The following is a 19,756-nucleotide window of genomic DNA, read 5'->3' as shown; positions in this document are numbered from 1 at the left end:
AATTATTTTTTTATTTAGTGGTACTGGGGATGGAACCCAGGGGCCTTCTACCTCCGGGCTACACTCCCAGACCTTTTTTTTTTATATTTTTTATTTGGAAACAGGGTCTTTGAACCTGTGCTATCCTCCTGTCTCAGCCTCCCAAGCACGGGGATTACAAGTGTACGCCACCATGCCTGGCTATCCAAAATTTTTTTATAGTACGGTGGGTGGAACCCACACGCTTTTCTACCTCTGTGCTATACTCCCAGGCCTATTTTATACTTTATTTGGAAACAGGGTCTCACTAAATTGCTAGAGTCTCACTAAGTAGCTGAGGCTGGCTTGGAACCTGGGGTATCTTCCTTTCACAGGCTATGGAGCCTTGGGATTACAAGTGTGTGCCACCAGGCCCGGTATAGCCCTCTGTGTGTGTGTGTGTGTGTGTGTGTGTGTATGTGTGTGTGGTACTGGGGATGGAACGCAGGGGCCTTCTACCTCTGCGCTGCACTCCTAAACCTATTTTTTATATTTTTTATTTGGAAACAGGGTCGAACCTATGCAATCCTCCTGTCTCAGCCTCCCAAGCACAGGGACTACAAGCGTGTGCCACCACGCCTGGGTATACAATTTTTCTTTATAGTACAGGAATTGGAACCCAGGGTCTTTTCTACATGTGGGCTAAAATCCCAGACCTATTTTTTGTATTTTATTTGGAAACAGGGTCTCACTAAGTTGCTGAGAGCCTCACAAAGTAGCTGAGGCTGGCTTTGAACCTGGGTGATCCTCCTGTCTCAGCCTCCCGAGTACTGGGATTACAAGCCTGCAGCACCACACCTGGTTTAGCCGTGTGTGTGTGTGTGTGTGTGTGTGTGTGTGTGTGTGTGGTATTGGGATGGAACGCAGGGGCCTTCTAACTCTGCGCCGCACTCCTAAGAAGTGTGCTACCAGGCCCGGTATACCCCTCCGTGTGTGTATATGTGTGTGTGTGTGTGTGTGTGTGTGTGTGTGTGTGTGTGTGTATGTGTGTGTGGTACTGGGGATGGAACGCAGGGGCCTTCTACCTCTGCGCTGCACTCCTAAACCTATTTTTTATATTTTTTATTTGGAAACAGGGTCTCTTACGCCAGCTGCTGGCTTCGAACCTATGCAATCCTCCTGTCTCAGCCTCTCAAGCACAGGGACTACAAGCGTGTGCTACCACGCCTGGGTATACATTTTTTTTTTATAGTACAGGAATTGGAACTCAGGGTCTTTTCTACATCTGGGCTAAAATCCCAGACCTATTTTTTTGTATTTTATTTGGAAACAGGGTCTCACTAAGTTGCTGAGAGCCTCACAAAGTAGCTGAGGCTGGCTTTGAACCTGGGCGATCCTCCTGTCTCAGCTTCCCAAGTATTGGGATTACTAGTGTGCACCACAATGCCTGGTTTAGCCCTATTTGTGTGTGTGTGTGTGTGTGTGTGTGTGTGTGTGTGTGTGTGTGTTACTGAAGATGGAACCCAGGGACCTTCTACCTCTGCGCTGCACTCCCAGACCTATTTTTTTAGATTTTTTTATTTGGAAACAGGGTTTTTTAAGCCAGCTGAGTCTGGCTTTGAACCTGTGTGAACCTCTTGTCTCAGCCTCCCAAGCAATGGGATTACAAGTGTCTCCATCCACCCAGCTATCCAATTTTTGGGGGGGTTGTGGTACTGGGGTTCCTTGAAACCTTTCTACCTCTGGGCTACACTCCCAGACCTATTTTATACTTTTTTTTTTTTTTTGGAAACAGGATCTCCTATGGCAGCATGGCTGGCTTTGAACCTGCGTGATCCTCCTGTCTCAGCCTCCCAAGTGCAGGGATTACAAGTCTGTATCACTACGTCCAGCTCCAAAAATTTTTTATAGTGCGGGGGGTGGTACCCAGGGGCTTTTCTACCCCTTAGCTATACTCCTAGACCTATTTTATACTTGCTTTGGACACAGGGTCTCACCAAGTTGCTGAGAGCCTCACTAAGTAGCTGAGGCTGGATTCGAACCTGGGCTATCCTCCTGTCTCAGCCTCTGGAGCCTTGGGATTACAAGCGTATGCCACTATTCCTGGTTTAGCCCTGTTTTGTTTGTTTGTTTGTTTATTTATTTATTTTGTGGTACTGGGGATGGAACCCAGGGGCCTTCTACCTCTGGGCTACACTCCCAGACCTATTTTTTTATATTTTTTATTTGGAAACAGGGTCTTTGAACCTGCACTATCATCCTGTCTCAGACTCCCAAGCTCAGGGATTACAAGAGTGTGCCACTATGCCTGGCTTAACCTATTTTTCTTTTTACTTTTTTTTTTTTTATGGTGGTACTGGGGATGGAATCCAGGGGACTTTTGCTTCTGGGCTACACTCTCAGACCTATTTTTATAGTTTATTTGTAAACAGGCTATCTTAAAGTAGCTGAGGTTGCCTCAAATTTGCGTGATCCTCCTGTCTCAGCCTCTGAAATTTTGGGATTAGAAGTGTGAGCCACCATGCCTGGCTTAGTCCTATTTTTATTGTTTTAGTTTGAAAAAGATTCTCACTGAGTTACAGAGAACCTCAGTAAATTGCTGAGGGGGGGGGCTACAAGCCCGCCATCCTCCTCTCTGTGTGCCCGCCAAGTACCGGGAGGAGACGCGTGCGCCATCATGTCCGCCCATCTTTATTTGTCCGCTTTTCCCGCCTCCCCAGCGGTGGAGCCCGCCACGCCGCTCGGCTCTCCGTGGAACCTGACCCGCGGCTTTTTGAGATGGAGGGAAAAAAGCGGGCGCAGCGCCATACACCTGTGACCCCTAACCCGGGACTCGGAAGGCTGAAATAGAAGGTTTGCAGGTTAGCGTGGTTCGCAAAGACATCGCGAGGCCATTTCCCAAAAGATACTAAATAAGTACAAAAATATCGGTCCGGAGTCAAAGTTCGGAGGTAGAATCCATCTGGGTTCGATCCCCAGCACCACAAAAATAAATCTTTAATTTATTTATTTACGATAAAGAAATCCTGAGGGAAAACCCGAGGTTTTGTTCAGTGCGGGGAAAACTGTTTGGGATAGGTGCTTCTCTCCGTCTCATTTAAACTGCTCACCTGGACGTCCACCAGACGGGGCTTCTTCCTCGAGGAGCCGCGCCGGGGGCTGAAGGCGTCAGACTGGATTCCTTCAGAGGCGGCAAAAGGAAGTGAATGTAACCAATGAGACAGCGACTCGGCTGGCGCCCCCTCTGCTCCGGTGTATGGTTCCCTCAGTCTCATAGAAGATTCTAGATTTGACTCCTCTTAAAGCTATAGGCACCTTCATTTGCCAAGTCCCCCTTATAGCACGACCCTTCTATTTCTGAGAACCTCCTTACAGAAGTCAGCCTGGCGTCATGGATTGGGCGCTCACGATCTAAGACGACTCTGCATATACTCCTTTTGGGTATTTCTCTCTCTCTCTCTCTCCTCTCTCTCTCTCTCTTTTGTTGTTGAAATAGAGATTGAACCCAGGGGCATTCCACTCCAGCGTTACACCCAGAGCAGTATTTTATTTGGAAACAGGGTCTCGGTAAGTTGCGGAGGACCCCACTATTTTGCTACGGCTGGCGGCAAACCTGCAATCTTCCTGTCTCAGCCTCCCTAGTATTGGGATCCCCGTCATGCGCCATCAAGCATTGCTGGCTCCTGTATATTTAATAAAAGGCTGCGTGACAAATGCCGCATACTTGAAAATTCTTGAGATGTCTCCCGACTTCAAATAGAGATCTGAGGTGAGAGAGCTGAAAAAAAGTGGGAGAGTTTGGAATAGAACATGGCTACCAGGGAAAATACTGATCTGAGCCGGGCGTGGTGGCTCAAGTTTGTAATCTCAGCATCCAGGAGGCTGAAACAGGAAGATCTCGGTTGGCGAATAGCCCCAGCTACTTAGACGTACTTTGCAACTCAGGGAGACCCTGTCTCAAAATAAATAAAAAATAAGGCTGAGCCGGATATGGTGGCGCACGCTTGTAATCCCCGCGCTTGGGAGGCTGAGACAGGAGGATCGCTCAGGTTCGAAGCCAGCCTCAGCTACTTAGTGAGGCTCTTAGCAACTTAGTGAGACCCTGTTTCCAAATAAAGTATAAAATAGTTCTGGAAGTGTAGCCCGGAGGTAGAAAACCCCTGGTTCCACCCCCAGTACCACAAAAAAAAAAAAAAAAAAAGGGCTGAATGTTTAGCTTGGAGGTAGAATGCCCCTGAGTTATATCCCCAGTACTGCCAAAACAAACAAAAACAACAAATAAAGAAACAAACAAGAAAACCAATCTGTTTCTTATCTCAATGCAGCTAGGTAATTTTGAATCCTAATCTTTTGAACTTAACACATTGCACATGTACACAATTATAGTTAAAAATATTCTTTTCTTGCCGGATTTGGTGGCACATGCTCATAATCCCAGCATCCGGAAGGTTGAGACAGGAGGATCTCGGTTTGAGGATAGCCCCAGCTACTTAGTGAGGCCTTCTGCAACTTAGTGAGACCCTGTCGAAAAATAAAGAATTTAAAAATAGGGCTGAGTGTATAGCTTGGAGATAGAATGACCCTGGATTCTATCCCCAGTACTGCCAAAAATCAAACAAAACAAACCAACAACAAGGAAAAAAAAAAAAAAAACCCATCTGTTCCTTATCTCAATGCAGCTAGGTAATTGTGGATCCCAATCTTTTGAACTTAACACACTGCACATGTACACGATAATAGTTTAAAATATTACTTTCTTGCTTGGCGTGGTGGCGCAGGTAATCTCAGCATTCTGGAGGCTGAGACCGAATGATCGCTGTTCGCAGACAGCTTCAGCTTCTCAGTGAGGCCCTCCGCAACTCAGTGAGACCCTGTTTCAAAATAAAAAAAAGAAAAATATAACGCCGGGCGTGGTGGCGCACGCTTGTAATCCTCACGCTTGGGAGGCGGAGACAGGAGGATCGCGCAGGTTGAAGCCAGCCACGCTAGCGTAAGAGACCCTGTTTCAAAAATATAAAATATGTCTGGGAGTGTAGCCCGGAGGTAGAAGGGCTTCCAGGAACCCCAGTACCACTAAAAAAAAAAAAAAAAAAAAAAAAAAAAAAAAGTACAGCAGGGGGTGTAGGTGGAGGTCAAATGCTCCTGGATTCCATCCCCAGACCCACACACAAAGCATCATCATCATCATCATCATCATCATCATCATCATCATCATCTTTTCTTTTTGTTATGGAAACCTCACATATATTTTTGTATTTCTGTCGCTCTGACTATGGATTCTAATCCAGTACTTTGGACACAAAATTTTTTTCATCAGTTATATTTTATAGTACTGAGGAAAGAAATGAATGAGCATACACGAGGTGAACATCGAGTTGGGAGTAGTGGAATAATGTGGGTTCCAGATGAACTCATATCAGAGACATATCCTAGTTCTATCATTTCCTACCTTGAGAATACAAAACCATTGCTAGTTCTTTATTAGCCATTTCGGTTTGCTAAGCCATGCTACATACGGAATATTTATGTTTCTCTAAAATTCATGTCAAAAATTGTAATCTCCAGTGTGATAATGTTGCTGAGTGAACTTTTGGAGCTAGCTTTTGATGAAGTAATGCGGGTGGAGCCCATAGGATGAGAATAATATAAGAGACCAGAAAGCTTGTGTTCCCTCTCTCTCCAGTATGAAAAATAGAGCCCAAAGGTTACTGTCTGCAAGAGAGACATCAGGAGGAACAAAAGTTGCTGGCACCTTGACCTTCAACTTTTCAGCCTCCAAAATACAAAGAAATTAATGTTGTCTAAGCTGCTTGGCCTAAAATTTTTAACATATTACATATGTTATATATGTTACATATTATATAACAGCCTATTCTAATATCAAAGCCTAAACTAAATCAAGCCAATTGTGTAGGATTGGTGGATTATGCATATTATATAGAAATCACCTGTTGTGATGACTGGCAAATATTCAGTGTTTAATGAATCCCTGTTATAATGATTTTTATGTAGATAATACTGTCTTCCTCCATGGGAATTTTTAAAATACAGGATATATTAGGGAAAATGAAATACTATCAAAGGACATTGAATAAGCCAAAAATGTATTCTAGCAAGTAAAATTAAAAATTTAACCTCAAGGCTATGGAAGAAAAATAGCGATTTGCTATTTAATTGGGGTGTGGGGAATTTTTCCATCTGGATGCAACTCAAAGCACCTAGAATTTTATCAAGGACCAACTCCTTCATTGCTTCTCAGCTGCATTTTCATCCCCCAAAACCTCAATTTTCATTCATTTTTTTTCTCCATACACAAAATCTAGCCTCCTCTCAGAATCAACCAAACAACACTCAAGATAAAATATTTGGAATATAATTTTAAAGAAGTGAGATATTTCTTCTCATCTAAACTACATGACACATTGCTTCTGTGCATCTCACCTCAAGGGAATATCACTTTTATTTTCCAGAAACTCCATGAAACAATGTAGGCAAGACACTTACTTGTGGACTCTCTTCTTTTGCGCTCAGATAAGGGCAAAGACACCTCCTGTTTTGCCTGTTGGAGGCTGAATTGTACACCCTCTCCCTCAAAATTTATACACGGAAGTACCTTACAGCATAACTCTGTTTGGAGATAGGTCTTTAAAAGGGTAACTGAGGACAGTGAAGCCACTGGGGTTGGTTCTAATGTAGTCTGAATATGGTGTCATCATAAGAAGACAGGAAGACCTAAAGGAAAACACCAAGGATTTGCACACACAAAGGGACCACTCTTTGAAGAGGCAGCGAGAACATGGCCCTCTGAGAACTACTGAGAGAGGTCTCAGAGGAAACCAACCGAGATGGCCCCTCGAGCTTGGACCTGTGGCCTCCAGAACTGTGAGAAGATGAATTTCTGCTTTATAAGACATTCAGATTACAGTATTTTTTTTTTCGAGTACCGGGAACAGATTCAAGGGGCATTCTACCGCTGAGCTACACCCCAGGTGTATTTTTTATTCTTTATTTTTTTATTCTTTATTTTAAAATAGGTTCTCACTAACATGCGGGGAGGCTAACTACATAGCTGAGGTTGTCTGCAAACTGCGATCCTCTAATCTTAGCCTCGCGAATGCTGGGATTAAAAGCATGCACCACCAGCCCCTAGTTGGTATTTTTGATAGTATCACTTATAAACAAATTACTTTACCAAGTAGACATTTCTTTTAGATGTATATTATCTATGATCCCTACTTAATTTTGAAAACTATGTTTAATGACCTTTTTACTCCACTGCTGAGGGAAGAGTTTTCACGCTAAATTTATGTGGTATCCAAACACACAACACTGGACAATGTACAGATGAGACTGCTAGCAGTTCATGAATCATATGTACTCATGTACTCACAGCCAGGGGAAGGAAGGCATGATATGCCACATGGGGCCATATGGGAGGTGAATTCAGAACCAGTGATAAGCAGGGTCTGTGGAAGGCAGGATTGTGGAAGAGAATGAGGTTGACCTCTAGTTTCCATGAGAGGATGGGATTTACTCCTTAGAACAAGTGCAAAAATTCCCTTGGAGTAGAAAGCCACCATGTATGCAAAAACAGTAGCTGTACCTCATCTCCTTGATAGAGATGGTTGTTCAGCAAGGGGATCTGATCTAAAAGCACTAGAGTATAGAGGGGAACTTGCAGGAAGGCCGCTGGAGACCAGACTTGTTACAATGAATGTCAAAAGCCACACATAATATTGGATTTCTTATTTCATTTTTTTTTTTTTTTGCAATTCTAGGGATGGAACCCAGGAGCATTCTACCCGAAGCACTCCCGCCAGCCATATTTTTATTTTTTTATTTTGAAAGAGTGTCTCACTGAGTTGCAGAGGCCCTAAGAAGCTGAGCCTGTTCGCAAACAAAGATCCTCCTGTCTCAGCACACCAAAACTGGGATTACAAGCATGTGCCACCACGACCCGCTGGGACTTTAATTTTAGGTCTTACAGTACAGTACAGTTTTTTATGTAAGGGTCTTCTCGCTCAACTTTGTAACACATCAGCTGAGGGTGGAGCCCCTGCTCACAAATCCAACAACCTCACAATGTCTGCCAAAAACCTTAATTTACAACTTATATCACTTTGTCTTGAAGCTTCCGAAAATTAAAACTGCCTTGCCTCAGGCAATTTACGCTCATTTTACCCAGTCTTCCTTATTTATTGTAAGGCATTGAGGATATCTTAGCATTTTTCTCATATGATTGTAAGGAACAACTTGTAAAATACTATGGACAGCCAGGTGTGGTTGCGGATGTGTGTAATCCCAATACTTGGGAGGCTAAGACAGGAGGATCTCAGGTTCCAGGCCAGCCTCGGGTACTTAGTGAGGCCCTTCAGAACTTAGTGAAACTCTGTTTCAAAATACATAATAAATAGAGCTGAGGCTGCAGTTTGAATGGAGAATGCCTCTGGGTTCAATCCCTAGTAACACAAAGATGTAAAAAAAGTTAATAAATTATATGGGAAGAAGCGATATCTTTATCCACTATACTAGCACAGAGGCTTTCAAAAGCATACTCATTGATATTTGGGATATAAGATGGACAGTGAGCAGGAAGTCTAACTTATTAAGATTTAATTTCCTCTACATTTTTAAATGAAGTAAGAAACTCAAGGCATAAAGCAGTCACTAATAGCTAACAAAAGAGAAAATGAAATGAGCAAAACCATTATAGATCATGTTTTCTTTTGTTTTATTCTTCCATTATCCCAGCTGTTTTATTGTGGGATTGGTTTGTATCTCCAAGAAAACCCCTACTGTGGGTCACAGTTTCTTGTCTGGATCAAAGCCTCAGACTTCAGTAGGAGTAGGAGAGGTTATGGGAAGTGGCCATGGAACAAGCCTGGCTATGGCACTGCTGCCAGGACGGGCTGCGGCTTCAGCTCGGGCTCTCTCTTCTTCGTCTCTCAGTGCTTCTTCATATTGCTCGGAGAATGCACTAGGAACAGTACCCTTGATCCGTGCCCAAAATTCTAGGACTTTCATCTTGGTGGTTTCAGTGTATGCTTTTGGGCCCCACAGGAATTCATAGCTTGGAGGTTGACTGTCAGGAACCTGCTGGTACACCAGATATTCTAGTCTCACAAAATCTTGGGTTATCAGCTTCCGGGGCTCTCCATAGATGCGGTGCTTCCTCCCAGGATAGACTTGTATCGTCTTCAGGTAATTCCACATCTCTAGCTCAGTAGCGCAGTTGCCCTTGGTGAAGATAACACCCAAGACGGTCATCAGGAGACCTGTCTTGGGCATCCCCTTGCCAGCACGAACTCTGCCATTGTTGGGGAGTTTTAGTTTGCTGACAAGTTTATACATGTGACAGGTTGAGTCGATTTCTGTCAGGTCAACTGCAAAGGCAACCTGGAGGTGATGAGCAGCTCTTCTAAGGATCTCATCAAACTGGTCTTGGTACTCTTGGTCCATTACCTGCAGCATTTCTTCTTTGGTAATGGGCTGTTTCATATTATACTTGTTGAGTATGAATTGCTCCAGGCAACACACCATCTCAGCTAGAGAATCATCCTCAGAGGAGGGTGGGATCTCGGAGGAACTTTGATGCTGTTCATCTCTGCTGTCATCACCCTCATCACAACGTGTGGCAAGAACATCTGTAGAAGGGCTGGTGCTGGATGGCATGCTGCAAGGCCCTTGGGCAGTGCTACTTGACTCCAAAGTAGAAGAGCTCTGAGAAATATCTTCAGGCAGAGTAGAGGAAGAGTGTGTCTCCTCTTCCACTTCTGAAGTGGGTTGTGTTTCCTTAGGGCCTTGGAAGTCATGTCGGGAATGATGGCGTTTCTGATGCCTGCGCAACTTACTCTTCTGACCCCGAGGCATGATGGCTGTGGTCAGGAATAGCAGGCAGGGAGTGGGTAAGAGAATAGGTTGGGAGGGCCCACTAGAGGAGGGAGGTTGGAAAGGCGTGTACACTTTCCCCATAGAAATCCCACCATGGCTCTAAGGAAGGCTACATTTGCAGTTTTCCCTGGTAGAACTGCTCTAGGAACCCACTGGGCTCCTGTTCAACTGACCTCCCTGTCCTTTTGAAAACCTGTTGAGGAAAAGAGAGTGAACCCTTGCCTAGAGCTTGCCAGCCCTGCCTCAGGTACTCTGGGGTGAAAGTAGAGGCTGGAGGTTTCCCAATTTGTGGGGTCCTCACTTCACCTTCAAAACATTATGTCAACTGGGGGTAAGCCATGGGAGACCCCTCTGCTATCTGAGGTTGATATCACAAGTCTCTCTGGACCCAAAAGAAGGGAAAAAGGCTCCCTTGCTAATCACTGCTGTTTAGGTCCTTCGGTGCTCAGTTGGGAATTTTCTGTCCTGGAATCTTTGGGGGGTTCCTCAATTCTCAATCAGTCTTGTCACACTGGCATATAGATCTTGGGATACTCTCCCCCTTTTTCTGAGTGGTAGCTACATCTTCTGACTAAGCATTTCTCCTCTACGAGATAAGATAAATATACGTTGTCAGAGCTTCTACCTGTAAACCCTGTTTTTGGTCTAAAAGGACTGAAAGCAGGGCAGTGACCAAGTTTTTCTTATTCCTTTACTTAATAATGGATGGTCCCCTCAGTACTTGCTTTGATTCTGGGTATGACCTAGCATTCCCCCTTTGCTGACTCTGAGGTCTATTCCCTAAAAATAAGGAGAAAAACACCCCAAAGGATCCATGCGATATGAGAATCTTCTGATCTGAACTTACCTGTTCATGGTCTTCGAAGATTGAGAGGAAGGAATGGATTCAGTGTTGTTCCAAGTGTTCTTTGTTGTGTGGATTCCTTCGACTTCAGAGCATTCACTCTAGCCTTTGGACCAGCCTGGAAATCCTGGCACTACTGACCTTAGGGCACAACTCTCAGGCCAAGTCCCTCACTCCTTTGTGACACCACAGACTATGTCATACTATGTCAACAATGCCCAGGTATCCCAGGGTTTACAGCAAGGGTGGGTCCTTATTTGGTCCTCTCATTTCTGAGGGTAGAGAGTTGCCGAAGTTTTCTCTCAGGATCTTCATGTTAACTCCTGGCTGAGACTTGGACTCCTTCCTTTGCTTATACACAGGCCCATCTCCTCTGCTGAAGGCTTTTACATTCCTGAGATCCTTCTTATAATGGTTAATTGGACAGAAGCCTTTGTGAAACCTCATTCTTCTGGGCTCTTTGGTCCCCTTGATATTACTCATGGTTCTAGATTTGATTCCTGGAAGGGTATAGGATACCTCCTTTTCTCTACTGTACCAAAATTTTTTTTTCTGAGAATCCATAGAGAGGAGTCAGGGAATGGCATATGGGGGTAATCCTGTTTGTGTCCTCCCAGGGATGATACAAGCTACTTTTATTTCTCTCTGTTTGGGTTAGTGTTGTGTTCTCAGGCTTCACTCAATGTCCTAGTTTTGACTCCCTGCAGGACCTGAGGTTCCCTTTTCTATTTTATTAATTTGTAAATGGTAATAAATCAAAGAAGAATATACATGTTAATGGGGAATCATATAATGTCTTGAAACATGTATAGTTTGTGAGATGTTCAAATCCGCTTAAACACATCTGTTGCTCACATATTTACTGTTTCTTTATAAATTTTCAAAATAATTTTTCTATCTCTCTGAAAGTTTGAGTACAGATTTTTTACCTAGATACACTATAGTACCATAACAGACCAGAATGTCTTATTCCTCTCTAAATGTAACTTGTTATAATCTTATCTAACTGAAACTTAGGTCAAACTTTTCTAACCCACCTACCACTCTTCCTTAATTCTGGTATCAAGAATTATAACTTTTGAGATAAATTCTTTCAGATTCCATAAATGAGTGAGATCATGAGATCTTGTCTCAGTTAATACTCTCCTTATGATCCAACACAACTGTGCACAAAACTTTAGAAAGGAGGATGTATTTTCAAACTTTGTTGGAGATTTCTGTGTTTAGTCAATGTCAGGTTAGATCTGGGAAACTCAGGCCATGGGGGAATCAAGCAGAGAGAGAGAAAAAAAAATTAAAGGTGTGCTTTCACGGCCTAGAACCTGGAAGCACATATCTATACCTTGTCTTCTCTCTGTATCTAAACATATAACTCCTCTTCACTAGCCAGATTTAGATCCTAATGTAACTTCTCAAATGTACATCGTTTCTACAGAAAGAAGTATTAGCCCAATGAGTTTTCGAGTTCCCCAATATCCTAAGGATTACTGATATTGACTTTGTGGGTAATGGTATTGCCAACCAAAAACTCTTTCTTTATTCATGTCTTATATTTATTTAAGTTTTTTTTTTTGCTAATTTGTGGAGCTCTGTATTTCAAAACAGTACTTTGTGTTTGAAGTTTTGCATTTTATCACTTCTAACACAATTTTTGTGATACTGCGGATTGAATCCAGGGTATTCTTTCTACAAGCCACACTCCCCCAGCCCTTTTAGTTTTGAATTCGCATCTCATTGTGCTAGGTTGTTGAGAGTCTTGCTAAGTTGCTTAGGCTGGTGTCAAACCTGAAATCCTCCTATCTCAGCCTCCCAAGTACTGGAATTAAAGGCATGTGCACCCTACCCGACTCTGAAATACATTTTGAAGTAATGAGCATAAAATCAATAAATTACACAAGGTCTGCTTTAGGCTTAGAATGTTGAAGTAGAAATCAGAGTCAGGGTTGAGTCTCTTTTTGCTTACCAGATTTGTTAACCTGAGAAAATTGCAATTTTTTTCTCTTCAACATGAATCTGATAAACAATCATGTACGATTTAGGCACATATCAGATTATATATATATATATATATATATATATATATATATATATACACACACACACACACACACACACATACACACACACACACACATCACTGGACACAGTGCACAAAGTTTTGTTTTTTAATGAGTTCCAGTTATTAGGTAAGATAATTTTGACCAAAGATGGTAAAACTATCCCTCAAAGAACTTGGTTTTTAGAAAATGCAAGATTAAACACCACAGAAATGCACAGCAGCTGAAAAGGTGCTGAGCAAATGACACTAAGTAGTATATCCCCATCAAAGAATATTCTATAGGTTGGGTTTGAGGTTGATACCGAGCTACAGGCAACTCATTGTTTCTTTTTCTTGTCAAGGACCTACCACCTCTCCTCCTAGATGCTTTATGACCCATGGCACTTATTTTTCATTACACTTATCACCACCCAAAACTGAGCATTCTGAGATTACCAAATTACATTCTAAGCAACCCAGTAACCATGTCCTCTTTAAAACTCTTTGGTGCATTATAATCAAACAGCATGATGAGTACAGGATGGTAAAGATGTACATTCTCACATTGCTCATTAGTCTTTCCCCAATTTCCATCCCCTTCCCTCCAACCCTACTTATTATGTTCAGTTTAGTGACTCTGATAATTTTATTAACATACATCATGATCATTAGGCTGTTTCCCTTTTAAAATGTCCTTTTAATGGACCAAAATATGGATCTCCCAGCCCAAGATAAGAGACAAAGGTCATTGGGTACTGGACATTTAATCTCAAGAAAATATGGCCCACATTTCTCAGAAACTCTCTGGATATCAAGTGTTTAGTTTGTGCATCATGTTTGCCTACATGTAGGCACAGACCATTTCTATTGCTGCATAGGTGAGGATTTCTTTCCAGTACACTTAATAGTTCCAATGGAACTCCTAAGATTTATTTCCCATACCTGACTTATTTGAGCAACTCTAACCTGAGGTACTCTAAACTGAGGTGCACCTTCTGAGGGTCTGACCCTTGCTCAGCATAATATAGCCTCATTCAGCATGGCATGCATTTCACTTGAATTCCCTCCTCTTGAGAGACTTTCAGTTCCCAAAAGCTTAAAAGTGCCTTCTTCAGATAATTTACCCTTTGATTTCATTTTAAATCTTATCATCTTCATCGCTCATATTTTAGATAGTATCTCTCTACTCCTTTTTATTATAACTGCTGCTAGATTCTAAAATTTATGAGAACTGGATGAGTCTTATTTTCTTACTATCTCTAGTCTTGTCATGGAGACTTTCAAGGAATAGATGCTTAACTAAAGTTTGGAAAAATAGTTAAAAAGAAAAAAAAAAGGACGAGTAAGAAGTTGACTTTATTGAGTGAAATTCTTGTACAGTTTGAAGGAAGTAAGAAAATTCAGCATATTTCATTTAACATTAGAATCAATTGAAAAAAGAATACAGTCAAAATAGTATTGTTGTTTCACTACTTCATGTTGTCAAGTATTTCTTAATGAGGTTCTTTCATATTTCCATTAAATTATCCCCTATCATTTTGTTGGTTGTGGATCATAAATATGTTCTGTGACTTTGTCTTATAAATACTAAGACTGTAACTTTCAAACCCATATACAAGCAGTGAATGTGAAAGTCATGTGATTGACAAATTATATCCTCTGCATAGGAAATTCTCAACAAAGAAACATGCTTTATCAATAACAAATCATTAACAATGAATAACAACTAATCAAAATTAGAGGGGGAAAAAAGAGACAAATACTTGTTTTCTTTTTTTTCAATTCTTTAAAATTTGTTTTTTCCAAGCCATACTACCCTCCACACTCCACAGAAGGTTGACTCCTCTTACGACAAGTGAAAACTCTACGTCAGACCCAACTAGATCTGGAAGGAGTTGTGGGATAGGGTCTTATATCTAGTCTGAAGCACAAACAAAAAAAATCTCACAAAGAAACACACATGACAAAAATTAATTAAAAAATGAATAAAAACTAAACAAATTTTAAGTTATAAATAAATGACAGGAAAAACGAGACATTTTGTTTTCTTTTTTTAGCGTTTTATTTTTCTCCAACCCATACTAGCCTCCACACTCCAGAGAAGTTTGACTCCTCTTCAGACATCAAGTGAAAACTCTACCTCAGGCACAACTAGATGTGGAAGGAATTATGGGACACGGTGTTATACATAGTTTGAATCACAATAAATTCTCAACAAAGAAACACACTTGACAAATAAAAATTAATAACAAAAATAAATAACAACAAACAATAATGAGTTATACATATATGAAATTAAAAACACATTTTCTTTTTTAACATGTTTTATTTTAGTATTAACTTGCTTTTTTATATGAGAAGAAAAAAAGAGGAAAACATTTTATTTTTGTTATTTTTTAACTTATCTGTTTGGTTTTTACAACCCATAAGGCGTACACACTCCACTACTCTTTAAACATCAAGTGAAAAAACTACCTCAAAACCAGCTAGATCTGGAAGGAGCTGTGAGAAAGGTTGTTATAAGTAGTCTGTAGCAAGATCTATTTTCAATAAGAAGCAAACTTGAGAAATAACTAATAACAACAATTAATAACAACTAATAAGAGCTCTAAGTTATGCATATGAACGTTTTGCTTTCTCTAGCCATACTACTCTCCAATACTCCACTCTTCTTCAAGCATTCAGTGAAAACTCTCAGACCCAACTAGATGTGGGAGGAGCTGTGGGACAAGGCACTGTATCCAGCCCTGGCCCTACCAACAGCGCCAGCTCCACCCACAGCTCGCTCTCTCTCCTCCTCCAAAGCCTCTTCATACAGATCAGGGAAGGAACTAGGGATAGTATCACTGATCTTAGCCAAAACATCCAGCACTTTCATCTTGCTGGTTTCAGCATAGGCTCGGGGACCCCACAGGAATTCATAGACTGGAGGATCGCTGTCAGGCACTTGGCGATACTCCAGGTACTTTTCCTGCACCAAATCTTTGGTGATGAGCTTCCAGGGTTCCCCAAAGATTAAGTGCCTCCTCCCGGCATACACCCCCAACGTATTGAGGAATTCCCAGACCTCTTGCTCAGTGGCACGGTTGCCCTTCATGAAGATCACCCCCAGGAGGGTCATCAGGAGACCCGTCTTGGGCAAGCCCCTACTGCCACTCAGACTGCCCTCACTAGACAGGCCCAGCTTACTGACAAGGTTGTAGGACTGCGCGCTAGGGCTGACTTTCCTCAACTCCACGCCAAACACCAGCTCCAGGCGCTCCGAGGTTCTCCTGAGGACCTCTGGGAGCAATAGCTTGTACTTCTTGTTGATAACCTTCAGCATATCTGCCTCTGTGACGGGCTCCTTGGTTTTGAACTTCTCCAGCAGGTACTGCATCAGCAGGCTGGCCTTCCTGGTGACAGGATCTCTGCGCACACGCGGAGTGGGAGCTGCTGCCCCCGAGGCACTGGAACTTTCCTCCCCAGCGGCACCTGCACCTGCACCTGCATCCGGATTCTCGGCCTCCACTTCAGGGCTTGTACTGGAAACACCTGTATCAAGAGAACTAGAGGGTGGAGCTCCCTCGGTTTCCTGGGGAACTCCAACAGGAGAGGAAGGAGGAGAGCCTTCCTCCTTCTCTGTGGTGGCCTGAGCACCTCTTAGGCCCTGGGCCTCCCCATGCTCCTGTTGGCGCTTGGCGCGGGAACGGAGCTTACTCTTCTGACCCCGCGGCATGATGGCTGGAGTCAGGGACACCAAGCCGGACAGCCTGCAAGGCGGCAACCTGGATGGGGGAGAACGACAGTGAGTGCCGTGCTCAGGGCAAGAGCACCTTGGCTTAGAGCCAGGCCCTTCTGGAGGGTCGGCCAGGGGTGGACCCTGCTTGGGAACTCACCAGGCTCCTGCTCTCTGGCGGCCTGTTTGCCAAGAACCTGCGGAGGAAGTTAGAGTGTTAGGCCCCTGCATGACTACCTGCTGAGTTTGGAACTACTGGGGGCCAGAGGCAGTGGCCATTGGTTGAGGGGTCAGAGGCCAATCAGAGTACCTCCAGCACCACCATATCCACTGTTTGCTAAGTGCCGACCATAAGGAAACACTGCACATTTCCAGAGTACTTCCACAGTGCCAACCCAGGAGGAGGAGGAGGGGAGAACGGGGCGGGCGTGGCCAAGGCCACTTCACTCTGGGACACCTGGCTCCTAGGGCTGAGGCAAGGGCGCTCCTTCGCCAGGGGAGGTCGGTTCCCACCGTGGCCAGTCCAAACCGCGACTCTCGCCATGACCTGGGGCTGGACCCCTGCGGACAGGCTGCCCAGGACCAAACAGGCCGAGTTCTGGGGCCTTCCCCACCCTCATCCCGAGTTTGGGGGCAGGAGTCCACTGTCTTCCCCTCGGTCCTCTGATCAACTCTACAGGGCCCAGGTGTCCCTCTGTGCCGGCCCCGATGCCCCAGCCTGCGACCTGAGCCCCTCGGGTAGTGGCCGGCCTTTGCGCCTAACTACTCTCCGCGGACCCTGAGACCAGCGCAAGCCGCTTGGTGTCCCCGGGACGCCTCCTCACTCCAAAAACACATTCTGGGTTCTCGAAGTTTACCGGGTGCTTTGATTTTACTTTTTAATAATTCAGGGTGCTCACCAAACCACCGGACACTTCTTCGATGTGTCTCTCAGGTCTTCTGTAGCGGTCCCTCTCCGGACAAGGCCTCAGGCCTAGAGGGGGCGAACAGGAAGTCAGGGGTTCTACTTCCGGTCCCCCACCCTGGCCCTCCGAGTACAGCAACCCGGGTGCGGCTGTGTCATTCCTCCTTTGTTCTTGGGGAGCCGTGTTCCTAGAGAACTCACATAAGTTCTTTACCTTACCTTTGTATGGGCTCTGTGGTTTCTCTCTTGGTTGAGATGAGTCAACCGTCTTCAGGCCGAGGATCTCATTACACTGAGATTCTTGAGATAGTAAGTAGTTGAAAGCTGAGTTCAACATCCATGCCTAGGCTCTCCCAATACAGGTGAATCTGTGGGGTCCCTTTTCTTGGATGGACGGTGTCTTCTGTCCTCATTAAGTATCTTACCTAGGTGACTTGTAGCTACTTGCCCACCTCCCTTCTATTGACTTGAGGCCAGACCTTCCCTAAGACTGAAATTTTCTCCTAGACTCCTGATAGCAAGTACTGACACACTGACCACCTGGTCCTCCCAGACTTGGCTATGGCTTGTAAGTTAAGTGTACATTGGAGGCGTGAAGTGTCCGGAGAAGAGTCTGTATAGTCCTGTGTCCTTTGAGTTATGTGGCATCTTTGTCTTCTCTCAGGTTCTCATGCTGACTTCCTCCAAAACCTGGGATTTCAACCTCTTCTGATACTAAATCATCCCATTCCTCTTAACATAACCTGTAAAAATCTCCAAAAAGTCATGAGGAATCTCCTACTCTGTTAAAATGGTTGAGTAATTCCCAAATATTTTGTTTGATTTAGAAGAGTTTATATTAGATGGACCTTAGTCTTTTTCTTCTCACATTGATGTAATAGGCCACCAAAACTGGCTGGCCATACAGTGTTTTGATGGTGCTTTGGGTTTGCACTATATGTTTAGTTTCTGTTGTGTAATTGAATATTTCTGTTTCTTTATGGACCCTTTCAGTCATTTATATTTTGCTAAGAATTCTCAGATTTACTTTTTTCTTTACTTTTTAAAAAATATTTTGTATTTGGGGATGGAATCCAGAGATGCTCCACCCTTTTCATTTTTCATTTTGAGAAAGAATCTCATTAATTTATCCAGGCTGGCCTTGAAATTTCTATTCTTCTGTTTCAGACTGTAGAGTCATTAAAATAACACACAATTGCCACTGCACATAATTGCTTTTGTTTTTGTCATTTGAGGCATGACATTTATGACTAATCCGTTTACTATGAAAATTTAAAAAACATAGAGTAGTGTATCGAATAGGGGATAGAATAATTAATATAAAAATAGAATAATAAATAAAATATGATTAAAAATAGAATAATTAATCTAATTACCTGACATTTTTCATCAGCAATCTTCAATTCAAGAAGATTTTTATTGACATTAAATTCTATTTGTTTCTTGTCAATTAAATCTATATATGATTTAATGACTGTGCACTTCTTTTAGTATATACATGGTGTCCTTTGTAGTTTTTGACATGACGTTGGCAGCAATCACCTTTATCTTTTAATCTCTGAGGGCGTATAGCATGGTGATTCTTTGATTCTAAAATTCACTTGAGTTTCTTACTTGACATTTTTTAGGTAAAACCTTTTCCTGGTCCACCATTTGTTACCATGATATTTTGACCATAGTTTTTCAATAATGCTCTTTATTTCCGTAAATTTCTTCTGTATACAAGTTTATATAATCTTTCTTAGCTAATATTTGTTTTTACTTCTTAACTTACATTCATTTTTGCTTCTTGCTTTTGTTATTGATAGTACTTATAAAATTATATAAATTACACAAAGAACTGGCTTGCATTAGTTGGCTTCACTCTTCTAATTTATCACTTTTGCATTTGCCTGCATTATTTTCTACGTTTTGCTTTTTGTGTTTAATATGCTATCCATTCTCTAGTTTCTTGAATTGTTTGGATATTTATTTATTTATTTAATTTTTTTTTCTTTTTGGAGGTACTGAGGGTGGCACCCAGAGGCTTTCTACCTCTGGGCTATACTCTGAAACCTTTTTTATATTTTATTTGGAAACAGGGTCTCACTAAGTTGCTGAAAGCCTCACTAAGTAGCTGAGGCTGGCTTCGAACCTGTGCGATCCTCCTGTCTCAGCCTCCCAAGCGCGGGAATTACAAGTGTGCGCCACCACGCCCAGCTGAATTGTTTGGATATTTTAAATATATGTCTTTTAAATAAGTTTAATGAAATAAATATTCCTGGGAGTATCACTTGGTTTATTTCAAACAAGAATAATAATAGAATTGTATGTATAGTGCTCAAATTTTTATAAGCTGAATATATTTCTCTTAATCATCTATACTATTTTGAACATACAAATATATATGTATATATTTTGTAT

General features: G+C 42.6%; 2 protein-coding genes across 2 annotated transcripts; both read right to left on the bottom strand.

Moving 5' to 3' along the window:
- Positions 1-8,787: 8,787 nt before the first annotated feature.
- On the bottom strand, positions 8,788-9,828 carry LOC308278817 (melanoma-associated antigen B5-like; the record flags this gene model as incomplete). Its single annotated transcript, XM_080718831.1, has 1 exon — positions 8,788-9,828. The coding sequence occupies one exon, from the start codon at positions 9,826-9,828 to the stop codon at positions 8,788-8,790; it is 1,041 nt and encodes a 346-aa protein (XP_080574957.1).
- A 5,607-nt stretch (positions 9,829-15,435) lies between these two features.
- LOC308278816 (melanoma-associated antigen B4-like) lies at positions 15,436-16,449 on the bottom strand (the record flags this gene model as incomplete). The annotated part of the gene is made up of 1 exon (XM_080718830.1): positions 15,436-16,449. One exon carries the CDS (start codon positions 16,447-16,449, stop codon positions 15,436-15,438), a length of 1,014 nt encoding a protein of 337 aa, XP_080574956.1.
- Positions 16,450-19,756: the final 3,307 nt, after the last annotated feature.

This window comes from Muscardinus avellanarius, assembly GCF_963383645.1.
Source record: "Muscardinus avellanarius genome assembly, chromosome: X".
Classification (NCBI taxonomy): Eukaryota; Metazoa; Chordata; class Mammalia; order Rodentia; family Gliridae; genus Muscardinus; species Muscardinus avellanarius.
The sequence above is the reverse complement of the archived record's forward strand: the minus strand, read 5'-3'. Positions and strand labels throughout refer to the sequence as shown.